The sequence below is a fragment of the Narcine bancroftii genome, chromosome 7 (assembly GCF_036971445.1).
Source record: "Narcine bancroftii isolate sNarBan1 chromosome 7, sNarBan1.hap1, whole genome shotgun sequence".
NCBI lineage: Eukaryota > Metazoa > Chordata > Chondrichthyes > Torpediniformes > Narcinidae > Narcine > Narcine bancroftii.
Genome location: NC_091475.1, coordinates 7,567,375 through 7,592,543, shown reverse-complemented (window position 1 = coordinate 7,592,543; position 25,169 = coordinate 7,567,375). Strand labels below are relative to the sequence as shown.

Genomic DNA, 25,169 nt, shown 5'->3' with positions numbered 1-25,169 from the left:
CTCAAATGACGTTGTTTTCCAGAGTGGTTGGGGAGGGGGGGGGGGGGGGGGGGGGTGGGGGACACAATTAGAAATATCATCTGAAGATTTGCTCCATATCTTCAAGAAATCTGATCTTTCTGATGGAAAGATACTTTTTACAAAGTATCCATCTGATTGACTGAACCCCAGATTTCCAACGGGGGTTGATTGGAAGCAGAGCGTCGAGTTCCTTGTCTTTCCTCATTAGACGGTGGTAAAAGATTCGGAGGCTGGGACAGTCCCTATTCCATGGTCATTAAAATGAATGAAGAGGTGACCTCGCCTTATAAATATCAGCACGCGACCCACCTGCGGAAGTCACCCCGTTGCAGCGCACACCTCCAGCAGCCCTGTATATGCAGATGTATCCGTTCGCAACATCATTGGACCGGGCTGGTCTTGGCAAATGAGAAGGAAGGTAAGACGTGACCGATCGGCTAGAAAGGTTGAGGAGGACCCCTGGGTTAGTAATTTGGCACCAATACTTGTTTGGAAAAAAAATTACTTGTTGAATAATGGATCCCGGAATGATGGCCAATTTCAAAAATGTGAATTCATTTGCAGATTTTAGTTTGAGAAATCTTCAAGCCATGCAACATCCAATCGCTGCCGAATGCCTGACGAGTTCCAACCAGGGAATCAGTGCAGTTTCAACAGGTAACTGGCGCAAGGAGTAAGATTTGTCCTCCTTCGAAACTGTGACAGTGACCACATATCAACCACAACAAAAAAAGTTTTACAAAGTATCCTTCAAGACCATTGGCCAGATGAGCAGGACTGGGAAGTCCTATAGATCAGGGTATCTTCAGGTTTCAGGCGCTGAGAGAATGGAACCCCCTCCCCACCACCAAGATTAATGAAAATAACGCACGCTTACAATTGATATGCTTTTGGCTCATGAGCTAATAACAGGGACGGACCAAAGTCTTGATCAAAGCGGGGATTTTAAGACGGATCCCCTCTGGAGGGAGGGAACCCGAGCTGCGGAAAGCAAGCCATCAATAACGAGGCTCGAAAGGGGACCTGGCCGAAAACGTTGGGGCTCCGTCTCTCTCCATAGACGCTGCCGGACACGTCCTGCCTGCTCAAGATTCCAGTATCTGGAGTTCTTGTCTGTGTCCAGTCAGATGCCGCTTATCGTCCTGTTCACAAAAAGGTTTGGTTGCTCTGACCCGAAAAGCCACCCCAAGAGGCGCTACCAGCGTCTGTGGTTCGTTGATCGTTCGGGAATCTGATGGCACCGGGCCTTCAGGCTCCTGTCCCCGTTTCCCGAGGGTGGCAGAGTGAAGAGGGCATGGCCTGGGTGGTGGTGGTCCTTGAGGATAGAGGCTGCTTTCTTGTAGATGTCCTTAAACCTGGTGCCCGTGATGCCGCAGGCCGAGTTAACAACCCCCTGGCTTTCTTTTTGGAATTGGCACCTCCATTCCAGGCAGTGTCACCTTTGGTGACATAACGAATCTCCTCTAACTCCTCGCGAAGAATAGCCGCTGGGTAGCCCTCCATCACCGCAGGACCACCCCTGTCCGACCCCTAATAATAATTGGGCGAAGTTGGTAGAGCCAGAGGAGGGGGAAGTTTAAAGCGACAATTGTTGGTGGGGGGGGGGGAATTGAGCCCCACGAACTGCTTTAAAAACAACAATTTCCTGCACCTATCGAAAGATGGACTGGAGTTGATTTTAAAGAATTGGAGAAGGGAAGCTGGCTGCATAATTCTGTGAAAGCAGAAAATACAAAACGAGGCTTCTTTATCCACTGCCCCGAGTCCGAATTTTATGGGTTCGTTTTATTCCAAAGACTTTAGCAGAAAAATCTGGAGAACCCTCCAATACAGCATGACTGCGACAGCGCTGCATTTGGAAGTCTTCGCCTTGGTTCCGTTGACTTGGGGGTCAATAGGAGCTCTGGACACTTTGTTAAATCCCATTTTCGTTTGCCCAAACAAGTACTGGGTCATTTTGTGGCCGTTTACTGTGTGTGGATTGTCTACCAATCTGCAGACATTGCAAGCGCTGTATTTTACTGTAAAGTGCTTTAAAGATTTCAGATTTCTTCTCATCTCGTTCAAAACCCCGAGGTTCTTTTATTTTCCTGGCAGAATTACAACTTTTTGGCAGTGCGGTGGGGGGGGGGGGGGGGGGGGGGGGGGTGGAACTGTAAACATGTAAACAAATAAACTGTGTGTCAGAAAGGTGCTGGATAATTCCAATTCCACTTTAGATGAAGCTCCATTCACATTAAGATTCGCTCTGCGCGGGTGGGTCATTTTGATTCTTTTTGCAAAACTAAAAGTGCTTTCACATTCTCAGTGCCTCAACCTTGAAATCCCCCTGAGCCGGTGCTCGGTGTTTCTCTTCGTTCCCCCGCCCAATAAAGTCGACAAAGATTTAATTTTAGTTGTTGCTAATTAATGTGGAGGGAGCAACATTATCTACTGGAAAAATAGGAATTCGCGAATTCGAATCTTCCACATTTCTCCTCCTGTTGTACATTTATGTGATTTTTTAAAGTTTTGTTTTGCAGTTGGATCTTACAATATGTCGAAGTATTGTGAAAACTCGCGGTATACCCTTCTTACTGGATTTTTGAATGAACTGTTGACACAAATATCAAACAGAACATAGAAGAGTACAGGCCCTTCGTCCCTCAATGTCGTGCCGACCCTTTAAAAAATGCTAACCCCTCTCTATCCGGTAACTCTGCAATTTTCTTTCATCCATGTGCTTGTCCAATAGTTTCTTAAGTGCCCCTCATGTTTGAGCTTCCACCGGCTAGGCTTTCGTGGCACCCACCACTCTCTGTGCAAAACAAAAAAAACTTACCCTTAATGCCTTCCCTAAACTTCCCTCCCTTTGTTTTAGTCGCTTACTGATTTAGGATTCTGTTCGAAGCAGCGGGTTTCAAGCTACAGGGACAACAGGTTTCATTAGGAAATCTTTTGATTTAAAAAAAAAGGAAAATGTGATCTGCACTTTTGGTTTTTCAGTAATTATCTTCCAGGTTGAAAGGGTCCTTAATCGCATTGAATATAACATTTATTTGATGGTTGATCAAATGATACGGATCCGTTAAAATTGAAACAGATCAAAGCCTGAAATTACTGATACAGATGATAATGAAGTCTTTTGACTGGAGAAGTGAACCAGGAGAAAGTAGAATGGACCCTTCGCCTGAGTTCAGTGGCATCTGGTTTCTACTGATGTATTTGTTAAAATTACTGAACGGGTTAAGTTTTGCATTCATTGGTTAACTGTGCAACCATTGTCAACAGCTAAATGTTCCCTGATGCACCTCCCTTCGGGGTCTCTATCCAACACATCCGCCGGACTTCATTACTCCATGCCGTCTTGTCCTTATGGGAGCCAACAATCACCTTACGGGGTGATGGCAGGTGAGGCAATTACACGTTTCTTTCAATGCCCGATCCGCTTTTTTATTGGGAAAATAAATTGCAACGCAGTTTAAATATAATCTTTTCCTCGCTCTCCGATTTGACTCTGCAGTTGAACATGAGAGGTTATTTCCAACACAACAAAAAATGCCACAAGTTTTTTTAAAAATAAACAGAAGTTTGTTCTCCAAGTGCATCTTGGAGAATAGGAGGAGCAGCGGGAGCAAGTTCGGGCATGGAACAGTTGGACGGCTGAGGGGAGGACAATGGGAGGTTGCAGGGCGTTGTAGTGGCTGAATGGCCTTCATTCGCGCACAAATCAAATTGCGAGGGAGCCCGGCTACAGGGACAACAGGTTTCATTAGGAAATCTTTTGATTCAAACAAAAGGAAAATGTGATCTGCACTCTTGGTTTTTCAGTAATTATCTTCCAGGTTGAAAGGGTCCTTAAATCGCATTGAATATAACATTTATTTGATGGTTGAACATTTGCAATTCTTTCAGGCGGCAGAATTTAAAGTTACACCCAACTCAAAAGTTTCCCTAAATGAATTCAGAGGGCGCTTTTGGTGGGGGAGGGGGGGGGAGGGTTACCAGTTCACAAGGAAAGCGATCCGAAATCCGACCCATTAACTGCCTTGTTGGAGAAGTAAAGCATGGCACTGTGAACTGAAACGAAGGAGTTTCAACAGAAGACGTGGAAGAAACGATCCCTGCAGGCTTTCTGAACCTTTTTTCTTTTGGAAACGTCTAATAATGTTCAAGCCAGCTATTTTTCTAATTATTTGAAGGTGCTAAGGTATTTCGGCAAATTGGATAAATGTAGATTGTTTTTAAATTAAATACTTTATGACCTCTAAAAGCAAATGAATATATCTGTGAATGTAGCAGGATTTGAATTCCACTCAAGATTTAAGGTTCATGAAGAATCCGGAATCGCTTACTGACAGGTCCAACGGTGTAACTGTAAAATCGGACACGTTCCACCACATCGTGAGTTATTTCTGTGTATCGCTTCACTGAGGCCTTTGAACCACCTGGTGACTTTACCTCTTTGTCTAGGTGGGCTTGCTCCTTATCTATATAAGCTGCCTGACCACACCACTTCATGCAACCTGGGCCATGGAGTTACTACCCTACACCCATCGGTTCTATGCGAGGAATCCATCGCAGTGGACTTCAAACAGGAGTTCCGACAAAAGAATAAAACTATCGAGGAACCCATTGCTGTTGATTCTCCAGAAATCAAAGAGCTGGAGGCGTTTGCAAATCAATTTAAACTAAGAAGAATAAAGTTAGGTAAACAATTAATTATTTTTCCAATTATGCAATCATTTTGCTGGCTAAACATTATGGCCCAAATAATCACCCTATGCAAAGATGAAATCCACTTTCTTTTTGTGCAATATAAAGGGTTAGACTTCGATGACAGCTCTCACAAAGTTGGATAAAGCTCAGAGTTCGTCACGGAAAAGAGCCCTAAAATTCTCCACTAGATTGTGTTGGCAATACTTTTGAAGGTTTCCAGGGGTAAATGAAATCTTGGGATCTCAAAAGTTCTGTTTGAAAACAAAATATAAGCAAAATGTGTTATGAACCTCTTTTCATTTAGATGGAAATATGAAACATTTGCAAAATGGACAGACGGTCACTTATTAGTCTTAACCTTTTATGAGCATTATGGTTTGTAGCTGCATAATTTAGATTGCAGCTCCTATTAGATTAGAAACACATTGCAAGTAAAGCAATATAAAATAGTAAAACACAGGACCACGTAGGACTTTATCCATATTTATCTTAGCATTGTAATTTTATTAATTTACCACAACTTAATAATAGTGAATCTTAGCATTGTAATTTTATTAATTTACCACAACTTAATAATAGTGAATCTTGTACTTGTCCTTCTGCTGTTGTTTGCAAAAAAAAAAAGCGTTTTACATTCCCAAATCATTTGACAAAGTAAATTTACAGGTGACAGGGTTACAATGTGAGAGTTCTGGAAGCCAGAAGAAAATGATGCAATAATTTCTCTCTCAGAATCAGAATCTATTGTCATGAACGAGTGTGACAAAATTAGTTGTTTTGTGGCATCCAATACAGATGCAAAAACACGAGAAATTATTATTTTTTAAATAAGTCAGTGCAAGAGAGAAAAGTGAGGTGGTGTTTGTGGCTCGTTTCCTGCTCAGAAATCTGATGGCAGAAGCTGTCCTTGTGTTAGGTGTTCATCTTGGGCTCCTGTATCTCCTTCCTGATGGTAGCAATGAAGAGGGTGTGACTGGATGGTGAGGGTCCTTGAGAATAAAAGCTGCTTTTCTTAATGCATTACAAATATCTTCAAGTTAAAATGAGGTTATGTTCACATCATGGATTTGAAATGTTAAAACAATTTCTTTCTCCAAACACACACACACACACACACACACACACACACACACACACACTCTTGAGCATCTCTAGTATTTCATTATATTTCCAGTTACTTAAGTACATTGGTGTAAATAGGTCACATCTGCAAAAAAAAGTACACAAATTGATACATAAAGGTTTGGCAAGAGTGGAAGAGGACATAAGAGGCCAACATCTGGGCCAGAGAGCAGGTAAAAGATTTCCCACCATCATTGTTGCTGCTAAATTGGAAGCGAGTGGTGGTATCTGTGGGGAGATGATGACAATAGAGGAATGGGATAGCTTGGGATGGTGTACGACCAGAGGCAATGGGTGGTGGTCATCAGTGTTCAGGCAATGGGCAGAATGGCTTGTTTCCATGCTAGGTAACCCATTTGACAGGTTAGTTGACATTTTGTATCTCATTTCCCCAATTGTAAAGTAAAAAAATTAAGCTAATAATAATTTTTAACTCTTTAATAAGGACATGCCATTTCATTGGTGCATTGTGCTAATTAGAAATTAACCAGCTTCCATTACTTGCAACTCTGCTCAATTTTAAGCAGTTAACATTCAATGAGGAACGTCCAGATTTATTGCTTATATTGTTTAGTTTCTATTACCAAGTTCCCTTGATGGCGCTATCCTTTTTCTTCCTTTCTTACCCCACAGGTTACACCCAGATAAATGTTGGAGAGGCTCTCGCTGCGGTGCATGGCTCAGAATTTAGCCAAACAACAATTTGTCGCTTTGAAAATTTGCAGCTGAGTTTTAAAAATGCTTGCAAGCTCAAATCAATCCTTTCCAAATGGTTAGACGAGGCAGAACAAACAGGAGGTATACTTTTGTCAATCTTTATTTTCATGTTCAATTGTAACATTGTTAATTATTAATTGAATCATGAAGTTTCATTTTTACATAATCAGACACAACTAGTCTTCATATATTTCAAGAACGCCCTATCAACATCTCTCAACCGCTTTTACTCCAAGAGGCTATCTAGCTTCTTTCAAAAAGATATAAAACTTATTTCCATTTAGGCTTGGGTGAGTTCCATATTCTAACCAATCACGTGGGCAATAAAGTAACTTCTTGAATGTCTTGTTGGGTCAACATAGAACTTGTAATTATGACCCCTCAATCTTTTTTAAGAAATATCTAACCTTTTATACTAGTCAGCAATTTTCTCAACACCCGAGTACTTTTATCTTCTTTGTGTACGTGTATTGCTTGTGAGATGCAGAGACCCACAGACTGGAGCTTCTTGACCCATGCTGAGGGAATAATGATGTTGAAGGCTGGGCTGCCATTGTGTCACCTGAAATTTTAACTTGGTGTTATGAGCATAGAAATTATTTGTTGCAGTGTGTTAACAAAACCCTTCCCTAAATAATTGCTCCAAATCTTTCCTGGTTATTCACCAAATAATTGAGCTCTCATTTTAATGTTATGGATCACAAGAGAAAATAGGCTCACCTATTCAAATACGTCAATGGTCATCCCCATTACATAGGTTTCAGAATAACTTGTATTCCTTTGCCTTTCTTCATCATCTAAAAGCTTTAGCCCGGGTATAATTCTGATGAATCAATACTAAACTTGCTCCAACAAATGTAAACTTTCAAGATGCACAGCCATGAACTGAGTGTCGGACTCGAAACAGAATTCAACAAATAATAGACCAGAAGAAAGATTTGGAAATTATAGTCATTGAGGATAATCAATTGGAATGGTTAATTTGAGTTTGATCCCTTTTTATTAAAACAAAATAACAAATCAGTTAAATTTCTCAGAAGACAGATAAATTCATTCAAGTTGTATTCTGTTATTATTCTTTCTTCACAGCTTTAAATAATGAGAAAACTGGAACAAATGAAAGAAAGAGAAAGCGAAGGACTACAATTAGGTGAGCATAACTGTTAAATATTCTATCAAGAAGCAGTGCATGTTTACCACAGAGCACTATTAGGTTCCGCTCAGAATACACAATCAAGACGAGCATCTCTAGATTATATCCTTGTGCCTCTAAAAATATAAAGATGGTGTTGATGCATAAGTGTGTTTTTGTTTCATCAGCGTGCTAGCTAAAGAAACACTGGAGACACATTTTGGGCACCAAAGTAAACCTTCCTCCCAAGAGATCATGCAAATGGCACAAAGTCTAAACCTGGAGAAAGAAGTCATCAGGGTCTGGTTTTGTAATCGGCGGCAGAGGGAGAAGCGAGTGAAGACAAACCTACATTACAATTCCTTTTGTTTTTCCTTCAAAGAACACCTGGATTGTTCAATAAAACAAATGAAGCATTAAAAGGGCATCAAAATATCCAACCTGTGAATCAAAGGGCATTAACAAGATTACTAGTTTACCGAAAACATTATTTTATTTTCTCAGTCATAATTTACGCTGCTTGTCTCCCATTTGTAGATTTTCAGCTCTGCCCATGTACATCATCCAATTATTCTGAATGCTGGGGATCCATTTAATTTGCTTGGGTGGGAGAAAACCAAGCCAGAGCCTGTGATAAACAGATTAATGGTTCCCAAGGATAAAACTTTGGTACAAAACATAAACCATGCTTTGTTACAATACTACCACCATCTTAACTTAATGGAAATCTTTTTAAAAAATCTTTAACTATTTGTGCCTTTGTTGTTGAGCTTCATATTTAAAACAGATAATTTCTATCCTAATTTTTATTACTATATCTGGTCTTTTTCACTCGTGTACTTTCTGTATCAACATATTGCAGTAAATCAGATCATTCAAAAAAAGTGCTGTAAAACCCATTTCTGATAAACCATGTTACTGCTTTTATTTTACTTTTTAATCAATTTAAACAGGGGTTGGGGGGCTGGGAAACAGAGCACCGCTATTCTAAGTACTGTATTAATGGAAAGAGACATGCTTTTTAGGACAGCACAACCTTGTGGGCCAAAGGGCCTCTTCTGTGCTGTAATATTCCATGCTAACATGAGCAATGATATAATAAATTGAAGACTTTGGCTTTCCTCCTCATCTCCTGACTCATCAAAAAAATGTCATCCCATGTATCATTCACTGAAAGAAACCACATCTTTGTTCATTTCTATTACAAGTGGCTCATCTCAGAGAATGAGATTGTAACAACAAAAACAAGAACAGGAATAGCACCAAGTGGGTGGCACGGTTGGTGCAGTGGTTAGCCCAACGCCAGCGATTGGGATTCGAATCCCACGCTGTCTGTAAGGAGTTTGTACATTCTCTTCATGACTGTGTGGATTTTCCCTGGATAATCCAGTTTCCTCCCACTGTTTGAAACGTACCGGAGGTGTAGGTTAATTCAGTGTAAATTGAGCACCACGGACTCGTGGGCCGAAATGGCCTGTTACCATACGGTATGTCTAAATTTAAAAAATTTAGTCATTAGGAGTTTGGTCTGGGATTTAATCAGTAATATCCTATTTTAAGTTCAATTTTATGACTTGACCCCATGCACAATTTTTTTGGGTATCTTTTGAGACTGTTGGCAATGGCCATCTGGACCTACAGTCCAGTCATTCTCAACAGGGGCCACAGCACATTTACTGGAGTGGTGGGGGGGGGGGGGGGGAAACACAGACTGAAATCATAAAATGGTTTTTGTTTTTATTTATCTAGTGGGACAGAAGTAATGGAAGAAACCAAGTAAACGTTGAGCAGAGCTAACAGGCACAAGAAAAATTTTGAGTGGCTGGTCCACAGACTACAATTAATGAAATAAAATAATTGTATTGTATTTTACAGTGTATAATTTATACACATTCAAAAATATGAAAGCTTAGTTGCCATTACATTATTGAATTATAATAGTTACAGTGCACTTCTAAATTAAAAAGGACCCATAAAAGTTTACTAAAATGTTAAATTCTGCATTTAAATATCAACTACTTAACAGCATTGCAGCAATTTACATTGCAACAAAGGAAACTGAATATATAGAATGTGGAAAAAGAAATAAAAGCAAGTTTAGAGGGCACTGAAAACAAAATAAAACAGATCAAAAGAAATAAGCATCAATAAACAGGGACTGAGTGAAGGGAAACAACGGTACAATGGAAAAAAGTGTAAAAAAAGTGACAAAACTTCAGCAACAAAGATGAGAAGGGAACAAAGTTACAGTTCAAATTGTATAAGTAATTCATATTTTGTGTAAAGGGATCTATATGGATTTATTATTGAAAATGATCTGCTGTATTATTTTTACACACAGAGATACAATGTATTTTACTTCCTCAGTTCTTGGTCATTTAAAACATAAAATGACCATAGAAGAAAGCATTTCACAGGTAGCTTTTGTCAGCCTTTATATATAAAAAAACATTTACATGCAATTAGCATGTAAAGGCAATATCATTGAGAACACTTACCATAGTCAGCTTTGGCATGTTGATTGGACAAAGAAGCTATCAATACACAATTATCTATGTACATATTAACACATACTTAGGACAATTCACTTAATGCTGCTTGACTTACTGAGTGTTTCCAGCTTTTTATGGTTTTACTTCAGATTTCCAGTGCCAGTAGTTTGTTTTGCTTTTCAATTATTTATCTGGTTAGTCCAAATCCAATGGTTCACAGAAGCATATCATCGCAAATATCCAAGTGATGGACACCAAGTAACTCAATTCAGCAAAATATGTTTTACTGCACTCTGTAACTTTACCATATTGAAGTGGTCTTTTAACAGCTTCAATTTGGATAATTTGATCATTGCAAGAAATAACATTGAACATCAACTTCAAGTTAATTTCAACAATGGTCCGTTAAAATAAGGATTAGAATTTATTTCATGGCTCGGTCATTATCCCAAAGATTTTAACGAAATAATCAAGGATTATAATTTTGAAGATGCCAGGATTTGCTGAAATTTTTTCTTTACTTTTCATAATTGTGTTTGCAGATTGATCATTTTGAAAATAGTTAAATAAAAGCTTGCATAGAGACTCAAAATGACTATTTTGTGGCTTGTGAATCCAGCAGTTACCTTCTTACAAGGCTTGCTTGCTTATAAAATTATTTAACATACATTACAAATAACACTGCAATATTGCTGATGTAGAAATGATAAAGTAAATCTATTTTGCAAGTCTGTGACTGATCCAAAGAGACAAATTAAAATTTGTCAGGATTTTTCTTTTACACACTATTAATGAATGCAGAATGTAATTACAGATCAATTATATAACTGTTGCGAAGAAATGTTATGATTAGTTGGGCCATTGTTAGAATGCAGACAGAATCTCTCTAAATTTGGGCACTCCCAAAACATATGAATCAAGGAGGCTTCAAAACTTTTACATTTCTCACACAATGGATCAATACCTGCATAAAAATGAGATAATTTAAGTTTGGACATCAGAGTTCTGTGTACCACCTTAAATTGTAATAAGCAGAGTCTTGCACAAAATGAGTATCATTAATCAAGCAGAGTACAAATCTTCATCTGAGAATGTTAAGATCAAATCCCCTTCCAAATCGCTCTTAATCCCTGCCACGGGATTTGAATTTAAATCCAATAAATTATTATAAATACATGAAGTCAATCCACCATGAAAGTGAAACTAAATATCAATGATTTTTAAGATTAATTTGGAACCAGGCCCGTTAATTGCCCTGTTTGTTTTTTTTCTCGTGATCCAGATAAACTTATATCAGTGTCTCAGGAAAAAAATTCTAGCTTTTACCACATTTGTAGCCAGACGAGCAATTTTATTGAAATTGAAAGACAACTCATCCCCTACTCATACACAGTGGTTATATGATGTAATATTCTATTTAAGTTTGGAGAAAATTTGATAGAAGTTTCAATTTATGAGAATGTGGGGCCCATTCTTAGAATATTTTTGTAATTGGAAGAATTAATAATTATTGTATGTCCCAAGGGTTCATTGCCTGTTTTCCAGGGGTTGCCAGTGGTTTCATATTATTAATTTTTCTTTTATTAATTTAGAAGGAGGCATAAGATTAGAGCGAGCTTTCATTTTAGGTATTTTCCCCCTTTTTCTTATTTTAATTTATTTCAATAAAGGGGTTTAGCATGGATCAATTGAATGAATTGTTTTTGAGGTACTACAATCATTATTGATGTAGTTTTCTACTTTTTTCCCCACCATTGGCTTTTCTTTGTGTGTGTGTTTATTTGTATACAAAGGAATTATGTAATTGTCAATTTTATATTTGTATGTTGAACTCAATATTTTAAAAAGAAAAATAATGCAGGCATCACACCGCATCTAATACCAGTAAAATGTGATGCTCAACTGATCAAGCTGAAGTAATTTTTCAGTTGTGCTAGGTCTTACTGCTTTGAACTTGCATGTTAGGTATGAGCAGTTATTTTTTTAAAATTCAGTATGCTCCAATTCAATTCAATTATTTGATGTTTACAAATAACCTAATTATGGACCTCTGAACATTTTTAATATGCGTATTTATTCTAGCTCACTCTTATTCTGCTTCTAGTGGTCACGTACTACCGGAATTCTGAATGGATAAGAAAGAAATCTGAGTATAGCACTGATCTGCGTTGTACAAATGCAACTCTGCACAACATGCCAGCATCAACACAAGTTAGACTTCATCCAGTCCAAATGCTCTTAATGAATTTCAGTTTATATGAAATCACTGTAACTACTCAAAATTACCTGCATCATTACCCACCAAGTTGTAAATTTAGTTAATATTAGAATATTTGTTAAACCGTTGTCAGCAAATGCAATAATCAAGTCTTTCATTTCCCCCTTATTGAGGAAACTATAATGAACAACTTGTTAAATGGAAAATGAAGTTGAACAATTTAAATACAGCATTCTGATATTCCATTCATTCACGTTCAGTTCAAAATGTATGGGGTTAATTGGATGGCAAGGTTTCATTGGCCGGAATGGGCTTTTACCATGTGCTGTATTTTTTTTTTAAACGTTGTATAAACAGTATTAATCACACACTTTATTTTCACTCCAGAAATCCTTGAGATGTTTTTTAAAGCAGCAATATGTTATTAAAGGTTTTAGGCTTAGAAATTAGCACTTTGTCAAAGTTACGTAAAGTTATCCACAATACTCCCATTAATTATCCCAATGTCCATTTGAAAATAAATCCAAATTAGTTAAGGTAGGAGGCATTCCGCAGTAAACAGAAAAGGATCTTCCTTTCACACGAACAGCTAGATCAATTAGTCCACGCCTAAAGCTTTCAGCTGTCGTTCAATTTCTTCATCTGAAATACCGGATTTAGATGTTGATGCTGTAGGTAGACCTTTGGCGGCTGATGGAGCATTAGCCATCTGTTGTGGGGGGGGAAAAAATACAAGTTTCACATATGATGCACTTTACCAGCCAATTAAAACTATCTAAAAATAGAGTACCACAAGTAATCTTTGCTGATCTATCAGAATCTGAAAGTGGAAAATGTTTTGGGTAGCAGTTCAATTCGCCAAACATACCTGCCATTTTCAGATTTCAAAACAATATACAAACCTTGTGTTTTACCACCATTCTTCACTTTTATATCAAATTATCAACAAATGTAAAATGCTGAAAACCTGAAACAAAAACAGAAACTGCTGGAAATACTCAGCAAGTCAAACAGCAGGCTAGAGAAACAAGGTACAATTTTAGAATAATGGTCTATTATCTGAGCTGAGATAGAGTCAAACAATTTAAAAGTACTCCTTCGATTATAAAGTTATCAGGAATGCAGTGCAAATATCACTAACTAGTTATATATTACTTGCGAATTCAGTCTGAAGGTTAATGATTGGAAAACAGTACTTTTGTCACGTTATTTTTTAAACAATAGTGAAATAAATACTAATGTACATTTCCTGTCAGATGGAATCATATCTATACTTATTGATTAGAAATCACCATGGCTACTGATTGTAAAAAGGTACTCTAAAACCCCTGGTATCCAGAATTCAAGCAACCTGCAAAAAAAAATATTTTTAAAAAGGTTTAAAAAAAATACAAGTTTCAAATTGTAAAAGCAAATGTTCTCTGAAGTCACACATAAAGCTTTGTTAAAGATGGGAGAAAATATTCAGCCAGTGTCGTGCTTTGCTTGTAATTGCTGCTTCAATCAAGTTGTGTGAAACAGCAATGGCATCACCCAGGATGAAGGAAGAGCTGGTTGACGTTGGAGTCCCTTAAAGGGACTCCTTATACCTGCTTAGTTAAGAGTCGCTTTGGTCAGAGGCTTTACTGTAAACTTGGGAGGGGGGGGGGGTGGTGTTAATTATCTATATTGTTCATCTTTCAAGTGGCTCCATGGAGAGCTCCATGCAGATGCATTGACAGTTAAATGTTTTCAAACAATGTGACTGAAAATAAAGTAAAATTCTTTAAGGGTTATTATTCAGTGAAGGTACAGTACAGTACCGTATGTCTTTTAAACTGTTTATTCTTAATGCAGGTGTATTAGTTAGGCTTTGTAAGAGGACGTCTCAAGCAATCGGAAAATACACTTATCCCGTATGTACCAATCCCCAAAGGTGCCGGATACCAGGGTTTTACTGTATTTCGCCTAAAATAATAACCCTCTTTTTCTCTCCATAGATGTTGCCTGACCTGCTGAGTATCTTGCTTATTTTTAATACGTTTTACTGTTCAGTATTTAAAAAGTATTCCTGCTGTCCATGGGCTGTTTTTGTCCTCTTTGAAAGAGAGGGTAATAAACTTAAATTTGTGCTGATTAGTTTTTGAATTTCAGTACAGAATTTTAAGATTTCCTTTAAACACACAACCTCACTCAACCTACCCCCCCCCCCCCCCATACACTCACATAGGTAAGATCCTAGATGATTCAAGTTAATAGCTGAGAAATCATTAATGCCAAATGTTTTGTGGTGCATATTTTCTTTTCAAGTTCTACCCTTAAAAATTGATAAGCTTTTATTCATTTTATAGCTGATGCTTTAAAATGCCTTAAGAGGAGAATATCCACACCACAAAATTTGGAGTGTATTCAGAACTGGTATTGATTGACATCAGTACTTTCATAATTACCTTTAATGTCAGTCATACATATAGTATTGTACTTAACCACAAAAATGACCCAGATTATTAACCGGATAAAATTAAAAGGCTGCCATTCTTATAGATTTCAAAAAATGATAAGAAATTTGTTTTGTTGCTTTTATTACCAATTCTATGCAGGATTGAAATTAATATTGATAGTATCCGATCTGGGATTCTACATGGTAAAAGCCCATTCTGGCCAATGAAACTGTGCCACCCAATTAACCCCTTACATTCTGGACTGAACATGAAACCATCAGTGGAGGAAGAGAAATACCACAACAAATTAAACAGTGATTATTTTCCTCTCGAGGGTTCAGTTTAAGCAAACAAAATACGCCTTTTTCTTTAGTAAATTAACAATATTTACAATATCAAATGAACAGGAAATTGTTGAAAATGACAGAGACAAATACCTTTCCCGAAATCTCAATTCCAATTTCATCCAGCACTTGGTTCACAATGTCTTGGCTTTCCTCCTCATCTCCTGACTCATCAAAAATGTCATCTAATGTATCATTCACTGAAAGAAACCGCATCTTTGTTAATTTCTATTACAAGTGGCTCATCTCATAGAATGAGACATTTGAGAATGCAACGGCAAAAACGAGAACAGGAGTAGCACAGTTGGCGCAGTGGTTAGCCCAATGCCAGGGATCGGGATTCGAATCCCGCGCTGTCCGTAAGGAGTTTGTACTTTCTCCCTGTGTGTGCGAGGGTTTCTTGTTTTCTCCCACTACACCGGGGGCGTAGGTTAATTTGGGTGTAAATTGGGGGGCACGGACTTGTGGGCCGAAATGGCCTGTTACCGTGTGGTATGTCTAAATGCTCTGGCATTTAATCAGTAATATCCTATTTTAACTTCAATTTTATGGCTCGACCCCATTGCGCAATTCTTTTTTGTATCTCTTGAGACTGTTGGCAATGGCCATCTGAACCTCCCGGTTGTAAGCCATTTTAACTCCCCTCCCCATTTCCACACCAACCCATCTGTCCTTGATCTCCAGAATGGGGCCAAACACAAATAAGAGGAAGGTCTGGTCATTTTCCACCTGGGGTGTCTACAACCCAACACGGTATGAAGACTAATTCTCAATTTCACGTAACCCTACACCCTTGGTTTCTTTCTCTCCTTTTGATCCACCCAGGTCCTCTCACAGACATCCTCTTTATAAATGATCCCACCCACCCCCCACCCCCATCCCATCACTGTTACAGTTTCCCCTCACTCACCTGGTTCCACCTGGGTTATCATCCACACACATTCCTCCCACTAGTTCCCCATTCCCATCCATACACTGCCCCATCTGCCCACCATCCCTCCTCGATCTGTTTCCATTCATTATCTTCCTTTCTTGTCAGATTCCACAATCTGCAGCCTTTTGTTGCCTCCATTTAACACATCTGCCATTATTATCTACCCTGTCTTCCTCCATCTGGCTCCATTTGCCCATCAACCCCTCCTCAGCTGGATTTATCTATCATTTCAGCTTCTGCTTCACCCTTCCCTTTCAACTCTTTATACTGGCCATCCTCCTGATGTAGGGTCTTAACCTGGAAACATCATCGATCTAGATCCCTCCAAAGAGGCTGTCTCACTCACTGAATTCATCTCGCTGCTTTTTGTTTGCTCCAATTTCTTGTGTCTACATTCTTCCCTGATAATAAAGTAATACTTCAGCAATGTTTGGATAGGATTAATTGCTATCATGTGACTGAGAAGTTCAGTAGCTATTTGGAGAAAACAAGCTTTTAGTTCATCATTCTAGCTATACAGAATCCGCACGACTTCACTGCTGATGCCAGCAGGTGCGTAAATAAATATAAATAGCGATTTTTCCTTACACCATCCTTAAACCACCGCTTATGTTCATTTTGCTAAAGAAACAGATATAGACAAAAATATTCAACACAATAGTCAAACAATACAGACATACCCAAAAAGCTCTGATTACAGCACGTATCTAGAAATTAAATAAGGAAGTCTGCAGGATCTGGTATCAAGAGTAATAAACAGATGAGCTGGAAAGACTGAATAGGTCATACAGTATCCATAGGATGGTAAGGGTGACTTTGGGCCTTGCTTGACGAAGGGCTCAGGTCCAAAGTGTTGGTTACCCTTGACGAAGGGCTCAGGTCCAAAGTGTAGGTTACCCTTGATTTCTCCAGCATATTTGTGTATTGCACTCAAGTAGTAGTCATCTAAAACATTTTTAAAAACTGTAAACTATTTACATATACAAGACAAACTCAAAAATGTAGACCACTTTTATTTACTGTGAATATGGTTCAACTCATTCAATCCAGTTTCTACCCCCTTTTAGTCAAGCACTTTATCTCCGCCACTCTTGCTGCGTCTGGCAAATCTCCAGCACAAACTATTTCTTTATCAATAAAACAATACAGCAAGGTTTTGCCCTATATATTACAGTGAGATACACATGTCCAACTACCGTGGGAAAAATCTTCAGAACACTACCCAAGTTTTTATTAAAATTTTAAGTACTGCACTCAACAACTTGGACGTCAATTCTTCATTCTGAGTGCGTGCAAGGGATTCTAATAACTCCCTGCCTCTAAACATTCATAAATCAACTAGCAATCTCCAACCCAACCTTGATCCAAGAACAATAGCCAGTTTTTATTCAACTTGGTTCAAAATGCAGCATGCCTGATAAATTTAATGAAGAAGAAAAGATACAGGTGTTTAAATCACATGAATATGCAACATAATATTGACATTTTGCCATGATCCTTAAGAAATTGATAAATCTGAGACTACACTATGCACTCAGGGTATAATTTTTTTTTTTAAATGGATCTAATCATGAACTTGTAAATTTAACTGGTTCATCTTATTGTGCAACTGTAGATATCCAATATGTCGCACAGATCACATTCAGCTATGTTAGTCATTAATACTTGTTCTCTACATGGGGCTAATTTCTATTTCCAGCTCAACCACAGTTCTGCTACCTAATCTTCCTCTCCCTGCTCTTGTCAAACTTAGGTTCCAGGACCTAGATACAAACTTCTTCCAAGCTCGACCACAAAAAAAATCTTCCAGGGCTCAAATCTTCCTGATCTCCACTTCCCCACCATCACATGATACCAAGACTTCCCAGCCCACTCCACTTCCATAGTATTAGGGGAAAAAAAGGGGCACGTTGCAAATGGTGGAAGCACCCAAACTGCAGTTACCCGAAGAACAATCTGTGTTAAATTAGCAATCGGATAGGAAATCACCCAACATTATGCCACATGAGAGTTTATCGGATAGGAAATCACCCAACATTATACAACATGAGAGTTTACCACTATTAAACGTCATAATAGCTCATTATTACCAAATTTTAAATATGGCATATGTGCACAAGATTCTTACAAATATTTTAACATTGACCTAATTACGAAAATGCAATCTACATTTCAGAATGAATATGCAGGGGCCAGAATCACATTCACCGAGGAAAACAACCAGAGCTCTCAAAAAAAAGTTGATTGTAAAAATCCAGTCGATAAATTGCAATTCGCTCAATTCTAAGAATCAAATAAACAAAAGCAAGGGTTATAAAAAAATTCCATAGGAAGTTCTCTATCTGTAACTTTTATATCCAGGAAGAAGAGACACGAGGAAATAATCAAATTTCGACTTACCACCAAGACTTCCCTGTGGGTTAAAAAGCTTTTTCGTCACCGGGTTACATTGCTTGGAACAGAAAGATCGTATGTCCCAGATAATGGACACATTTCTTTTATAAACACCGCCTGGAAAGTGTCTATACTTACTCATTTCTTCTGTCATTTCCATTTTCATATTTTCCTTCTGGAAATTTTTCATACTTTGTAAGGTTTTCTGTGGATCCATTTTCTTGTTCACAGTTTGCATCGTCTGAAATACAATTATATTTTGATCTTAAAGGATGGAAAAGAATTTGAAATTGAAAATCAATCTTTCCACATACATTTAAATTGCAGACTACTTGCAAACTTCATATTTGTGACCAGAAAATAACACCTTGTATTAATCTGCTTCTATTACAAGACAACGAAAAACAAAAAGCAATAGAATCACAGAGAGATACAGCCCACAGACACTTCTCGGATACGGGAGAAAACTAGAACACCAGGGGAAACCCACAAGGTCACAAAGAAAACATGAAAATGCAACACAGGGCAGCAGCAGAGGTTTGGATCAAACAGAGGTTCACTGGAACTGTGAACCAATAGTTCTATGAGCAGCACCACACTCTGCTGCCATTGTTGGTTGCAAGTTAAAAAAAAAATCAATTCTATTACAAGTGGACAGAAGTAAATATCAATGTTAATTCTAACATGAGGGGAGCACATTTATTTTAATACATGTTAGCCTCCTATCATAAAAAAAGAAATCAATAAACTTACAGCTACCTGCACTCGGTAAAATTCAGTAATTCTTCTGAGGACAATATATTACATTGGCTTAAATCATGAACAATCTTCACCAAGATATTAGTAAGAAAATTAATTTAGCTTTTATTACTGTTGCAAATGTTACGTACAGGTTTTTGATAAATATACCTTTGTTGTGGTAGCCATGGCACCAGCCATCTTCAGCTGAGAGTTCATTAGTTTAGCCTGAGTGGACATGGAAGTAACCTTTGAACTCACAGCATAGGTACGCGTCTTCTGCTTTCGCAGTTGCACAAGCTGCTTCGCAAGCACCTTGCAAGCATCTTTGTTGCCAGATTTGGCCATTTTCTTAATTTCCATTTCCTGATTCAGAGCAAATAAATATTAGTAAATTGATGAAAAGCTAGAAATCTAAAATTAAAACAGAATACTCAGTACTTGTAAAAACAAGAGTTAGGTTAATTCATACATCATTAGGACACAACATCACCAAGCCTTTACCTAGTGGTTAGATCTGACTGTCAACCAGATTTAATATCCCAGAAGACGCAAAAAGAAATTTCAGAGTTAGTCATTTACAATGATGAAAACAGATTTTGGATGCCTGTAAGATTTGTACTTAAACAATACTGACACTTTAAAACCATTTCATAATGCTTCATATTTAATTGAATTAACTTTTGAAATACAGGCCCTCCAGTCGTGCATGAAAACTCTTTTTGCTCCCAGCCAGACCTGCACAAAACAGCAGTAACAAGAATCAGTGTTATTAATCATTTTAGATTTTTATTCACTGTAAGAAAATAACTCTCCAGCAGAATGGGCGAGATCTTAATTTCTCTTTGAATATTCTCCCTCCCACCTTCCAAAAACATTCATTGGTGTATTTGGACGCATGGGCTCGTGGGCCAGAAGGGCCTGTCGTCATGCTGTATCCTGAAATTTAAAGAAACCTCACAGCTATTCTTCGTCATCACAACAGCCAAATGAAATGAGTTTAATATCTATCTAGAGGATGGCAACATTCTCAAAGAGTGGCGAGATCCCTTATTCAAAACTGCTTGCTGATCAAGTAGCCTGTATCATTAATGTCAACCTGCTTTATTCTTTCAGTACGTTCCCTTTTCCATCGGGGGCTATTAACACATATTAGATATTTCAATATATTTTCTTCTTTTGATTTTTTCCCCCCACATGGTTATAAATCACCTGCCATTTAACCATCTTCCATGGTCCAAGCATTATAAAAGTAAATTTATCTATTTTGTTCATCTTCCTTCCCTTGTTCCATTCCCTTTTGAATGTCAGCAATCTGTATTATCAATAAAGTCTTCACTTTTACCTTGTCCCTTACCTCCACAGATTTTTCCTCACTTACTCAATGTTTTGAACTTTTTTTTTCCAGATTTCAATCTCACAGTACTTTATAAAACCATGTTTTTGCTACCTATTCACATGATGCTAGATATAGTGAATGATGCAGAAACCCAAGCAACCAGCAAATAAAAGGAAATAAATACATTTAAAAGTAAATGAGAATAAATAGAATTTTAAATAAAAGTTTATCGTTGTAAAAGTAAATGTTCCCCGAAGCAACACACAACCGCTTGATGACGACAGCAGCTATTTGAATAGTGTTTCAATAAAGTTGAGTTTGAATAAAATGGTGGTACCCGGGATGAAGAGCCGGCCAATGCCTCTCATTGCTTGGGCAACTCTCCCAAAGTGCCTCCCTCTCCCTGCCTTGTAAGAATCTTATTAGGAATATTAGTAAGGCTTTATCTGTAAACTTGGGGAAGGGCGGGTTAATTAGGAGGGTGGCATGGTTAGCCTAACAGCTTCCACAATGCTGTTACAGCACCAGTGACCAGGCTTCGAATTTAAATTTGCATGTTAGGGGAATTACCTGATTAAAGTAAACTTTACATAATGCTCTCAGCAACGGCTCCTCCTCACTGATTATCAACATAGGCGCACCACAAGGATGGGTCCTGATCCCATTGCCTTACTCATTATACACCCACGACTGTGTGGCCGGGCACTATTCGAATGCTATCTACAAGTTTGCCGATGACACTACAGTTATCGGGAAAAATCACAAGCGGCAAAGAGGAAGCGTACAGGAGGGAGACAGATCAGCTCGTTGAATGGTGTCACAACATACATCCTCGCGCTCAACGTTGGCAACACCAAAGAGATGATTGAGGACTTCAGGAGGAAGTTAGGGGAACACAGCCCAGTCTTCATCAAGGGCTCAGTAGTGCAGAGGGTCAAGAACTTCAAAGGTGTCAACATCTCAGAAGATCTGTCCTAGAGCTTCCACGTTGATGCAATCACAAAGAAGGATCGCCAGCGGCTATACTTTGTGGGATGTTTGAAAACTCTACAGATGTACCACGGAGAGCATTCTAGCTGGTTGCATCACTGCTTGGTATGGAGGCATGAACTCTCAGGTCAAGAATAAACTCCAGAGGGTTGTTAACTTGGCTTGCGACATCACAGACACCAAACTTCACTCTATCCAGGATATCTACGAGACAGTGTCTTAAAAAATCAACTTCTCTCCTCAAAGACCCCCACCACCCAGGCCACGCTCTCTTCACTCTGCCACCTTTGGGAAAAAGGTACAGGAGCCCAAAGGCAACCACTTAGCGGCACAGGGACAGCTTCTTCCCTGCTGCCATCAGATCCCTGAATGATCAATGAAACAAAAATACTGCCTTATTTTTTGTGCACTGCTATTTTTATTTATTTTTTTATATATTTTTGTAGTAAGACGGTTCATAATATGAATGCTTGCATTATGATGCTGCCACAAAACACAAAACATGACATGGTCGTGACAATAAATTCTGAAATACTGCGATACTAATTTTTTCTATATATTTTGCTCTGTCTTATGCAGCAACTGTGATCCCCATAGGTGCCAGATACTGGGGATTCCACTTAATATGAAGCAACCAAGACATTTTATTCAACCTGGAATTTCCATCAAGGAGATTTCTGACCTACTTACCAGCTGTTTTTCTTGCTTCTCTAAACCCGCTCTATCTCTGGCTATAGATCGTTGTGTACCCCTCAGTTCTCGATTCTGTTCCTTTATTATATCTGGAGAAGAATTAGGAATATTTTCAACAAATAGTGCAAATATTTTAAAAAAAGCCTCTAGTCATTTACAAACTTTTATTACTGACTACATATTACTGCTGAGTATATTCAAAAACTACATCAATGGATTTTTTTTAAATGATTTAAATTTTATTGAGTTCTTTAAAAAAAAAGGTTTCCTCCCAACCCTTGAGTCAGTGTTAAAGTTATGTAAATCGTAAGTTACAAAACATAAACTTGTCCATAAAATAGAAACAAACATGGCAACAAAAAACCATATGTGTCTAGATGTCTAATAACAGAAAGTACATTTTTAGATAGTAAGTGAAGTAAACAACATAGCTTCCAAGCAGAAATGTGATGTTGAGGGAAAAGATCAACCATGATCTTATTGGAATAGCAGAGAAGATATCAGGGAGCTGAACAGACTGCTCGCTCTTCTCAGATTTACTGTTGAAGTACTTAGGTGACATCACATACAATCCTGAGATTATTTTTTCTGTGGGCAAGGCAGAATTACCACATACTGGTAGTGCAAAAAAACTATACCCAATGTACAAATGTAAACAAATAAAGAAATGTAAACAACTGTGCAATATAGAGAGAATTTAAAAAATAAAGTGTAAAAGAATCCTTAAATGAGTCTCCGATTGAACTTGTTGTTGAGGAGGAGTCTGATGGTGGCAGGGGAGGAGCTGTTCCTGAACCTGGTGTTACGAGTCTTGTGGCAATTATACCTTCTTCCTAATGGTAGCGGTGAGAACAGAGTTTGTACTGGGTGGTGTGGATCCTTGATGATTGCTGTTGCTCTCCAACGACAGCCTTCCCTGTTGATGTTCTTGATAATGGGGAGGGTTTTGCCTGTCATGTCCTGGGCTGTGTCCACTACCTTTCGGCAGGGCTTCACACTCAGATATTAATACCATCATACCAGACCATGAGGCAGCCGGTCAGCACACTTTCCACCACTCTTCTGTCGAAATTTGTCAGGGTTTCTGGTGTCCTATCAAACCTTCACAAACTCCTGAGGAATTAGAGGCGCTGATGTGCTCTTTTTCACAACGCCATGGGTCCTGTAAAGATTCTCTGAGACAGTGACTCCCAAGAACTTAAAATTTGCTCACCCAATTGGCTTAAGTATTTGGAATTAAAAAATTGATGGAAATCTTCTTTTGCTAAAAAGGCCATTTATTTCAAAAGATCAAATATATGGAATAATAAAGGAATTTCAAAACTGGGTGATTGTTATGACAATAGTAGATGGATGCCTTTTGCTCAATTAATAACGAAATACGCTTTTTTGCTTATTTGAGAGAGAAAGGAGGATCAGAAATGGTTTTGAAAGACCTTTCAAATTTGGAGCAAAAATTATAGTGGAGGGGATGACTTAATTTTTTTCTAAATTTCAATTGCGTATTTAATAGATCTATTCTGAGAGATTCTCCACAACAATGGGCTCCAGCATTTGTGCTCCATCCATGGGTGTGGCCCGTGCCCTCCTGCCTCATTCAAAGGCCGCTTCAGTACCAGTGAGCTAGGTGTTCAGAGTGACCACTGGGCCTTGATTGAAAGCCCCTTCTCCTTCCCTCCCTCTCCCCCTTCCCTCCCTCTCCCCCTTCCCTCCCTCTCCCCCTTCCCTCCCTCTCCCCCTTCCCTCCCTCTCCCCCTTCCCTCCCTCTCCCCTTCCCTCCCTCTCCCCTTCCCTCCCTCTCCCCTTCCCTCCCTCTCCCCCTTCCCTCCCTCTCCCCTTCTCCCCCTTCCCCCCCTCTCCCCTCCCTCTTCCCCTTCCCCTCCCTCTCCCCTTCCCTCCCTCCCTCTTCCCCCCCTCTCCCCTCCTTCTTCCCCTTCCCCTCCCTCCCTCTTCCCCTCCCTCTTCCCCTCCCTCTTCCCCTCCCTCTTCCCCTCCCTCTTCCCCTCCCTCTTCCCCTCCCTCTTCCCCTCCCTCTTCCCCTCCCTCTTCCCCTCCCTCTTCCCCTCCCTCTTCCCCTTCCCCTCCCTCTTCCCCTCTTCCTTCTCCCCTTCCCCTCCCTCCCTCTTCCCCTCCCTCTCCCCCTCTCCTCCTCCTCCCTCCCTCTCCCGCTTCCCTCCCTCCCTCCCTCTTCCCCTCCTCCCTCCCTCTTCCCCTTCCCCTCCCTCTTCCCCTCTTCCTTCTCCCCTTCCCCTCCCTCCCTCTTCCCCTCCCTCTCCCCCTCTCCTCCTCCTCCCTCTCCCGCTTCCCTCCCTCCCTCCCTCTTCCCCTTCCCCCTCCCTCTTCCCCTTCCTCTCCGCCTTCTCCTCCCTCCCTCCCTCCCTCTGAGCCACCCACGTCCCCGGGCGGGCCTTCCATCGCCGCCAGCCCTAGGGTCGGGCTGCGGGAGCAGGCCATGCGTTTAAAGGGCCGCTCACCTTCCGCCGTCTTTCTCTTCCCGAACAGCGCCATGTTCCCGCCGCGCTGCGGCCCCAGCAGTACCCCGACGCCAACCAGCACCGCCTCGCAGGAGACAGACTCGCTCCTTTTCAATCCCCCTCTCCTTCCTGTTTCTCCTCCTTCATTTTCTAATTCTTCCTCATCTCTCCGTTTCCCCGCAACCGGTTTGCTCAGTTTTGGGAGTCGTGCCACCACGTCACCTAGTGGCGGGGAGGACTCTTTGAGAGCCAGCCCATCGCTGTTTGGGAACCGCGTTATCGCGCCCCCTGGCGGACGGGAGGACTCGAGGAGAGCCAGCCCTTGGTCGCAGTTTGGGAGCCGCGTTAACGCGTCCCCTGGCGGTGGGGAGGACTCCATCCTTTTACACTGAGATCCCACTTCATTGGCGAGTTATTGATCCGTGTTTAAAGCCAGCTCGGGT

At 39.7% G+C, this 25,169-nt stretch overlaps 2 protein-coding genes across 3 annotated transcripts; one reads left to right on the top strand and one right to left on the bottom strand.

Annotated features, from left to right (window-relative positions):
- The first annotated feature begins 270 nt into the window (after window positions 1-270).
- pou1f1 (POU class 1 homeobox 1) lies at window positions 271-9,354 on the top strand. Its single transcript, XM_069892332.1, has 7 exons — window positions 271-439; window positions 586-678; window positions 3,292-3,411; window positions 4,474-4,710; window positions 6,475-6,639; window positions 7,648-7,708; window positions 7,879-9,354. The coding sequence occupies exons 1-7, from the start codon at window positions 271-273 to the stop codon at window positions 8,108-8,110; spliced, it is 1,077 nt and encodes a 358-aa protein (XP_069748433.1). The 3' UTR covers window positions 8,111-9,354.
- A 2,158-nt stretch (window positions 9,355-11,512) lies between these two features.
- Window positions 11,513-24,956, bottom strand: LOC138738471 (charged multivesicular body protein 2b). 2 transcript variants are annotated; one of them, XM_069888736.1, is made up of 7 exons: window positions 24,727-24,956; window positions 22,250-22,341; window positions 19,402-19,596; window positions 18,631-18,733; window positions 15,258-15,364; window positions 13,303-13,367; window positions 13,033-13,109 (listed from the first exon to the last, which is right to left on the bottom strand). In XM_069888736.1, the coding sequence occupies exons 1-6, from the start codon at window positions 24,758-24,760 to the stop codon at window positions 13,335-13,337; spliced, it is 564 nt and encodes a 187-aa protein (XP_069744837.1). In that variant the 5' UTR covers window positions 24,761-24,956; the 3' UTR covers window positions 13,033-13,109; window positions 13,303-13,334. The 2 variants fall into 2 exon arrangements, with proteins under 2 accessions (XP_069744836.1, XP_069744837.1); XM_069888735.1 differs by lacking the exon at window positions 13,303-13,367 and having other exon boundaries at window positions 11,513-13,109; window positions 24,727-24,953.
- Between the last annotated feature and the right edge of the window lie 213 nt (window positions 24,957-25,169).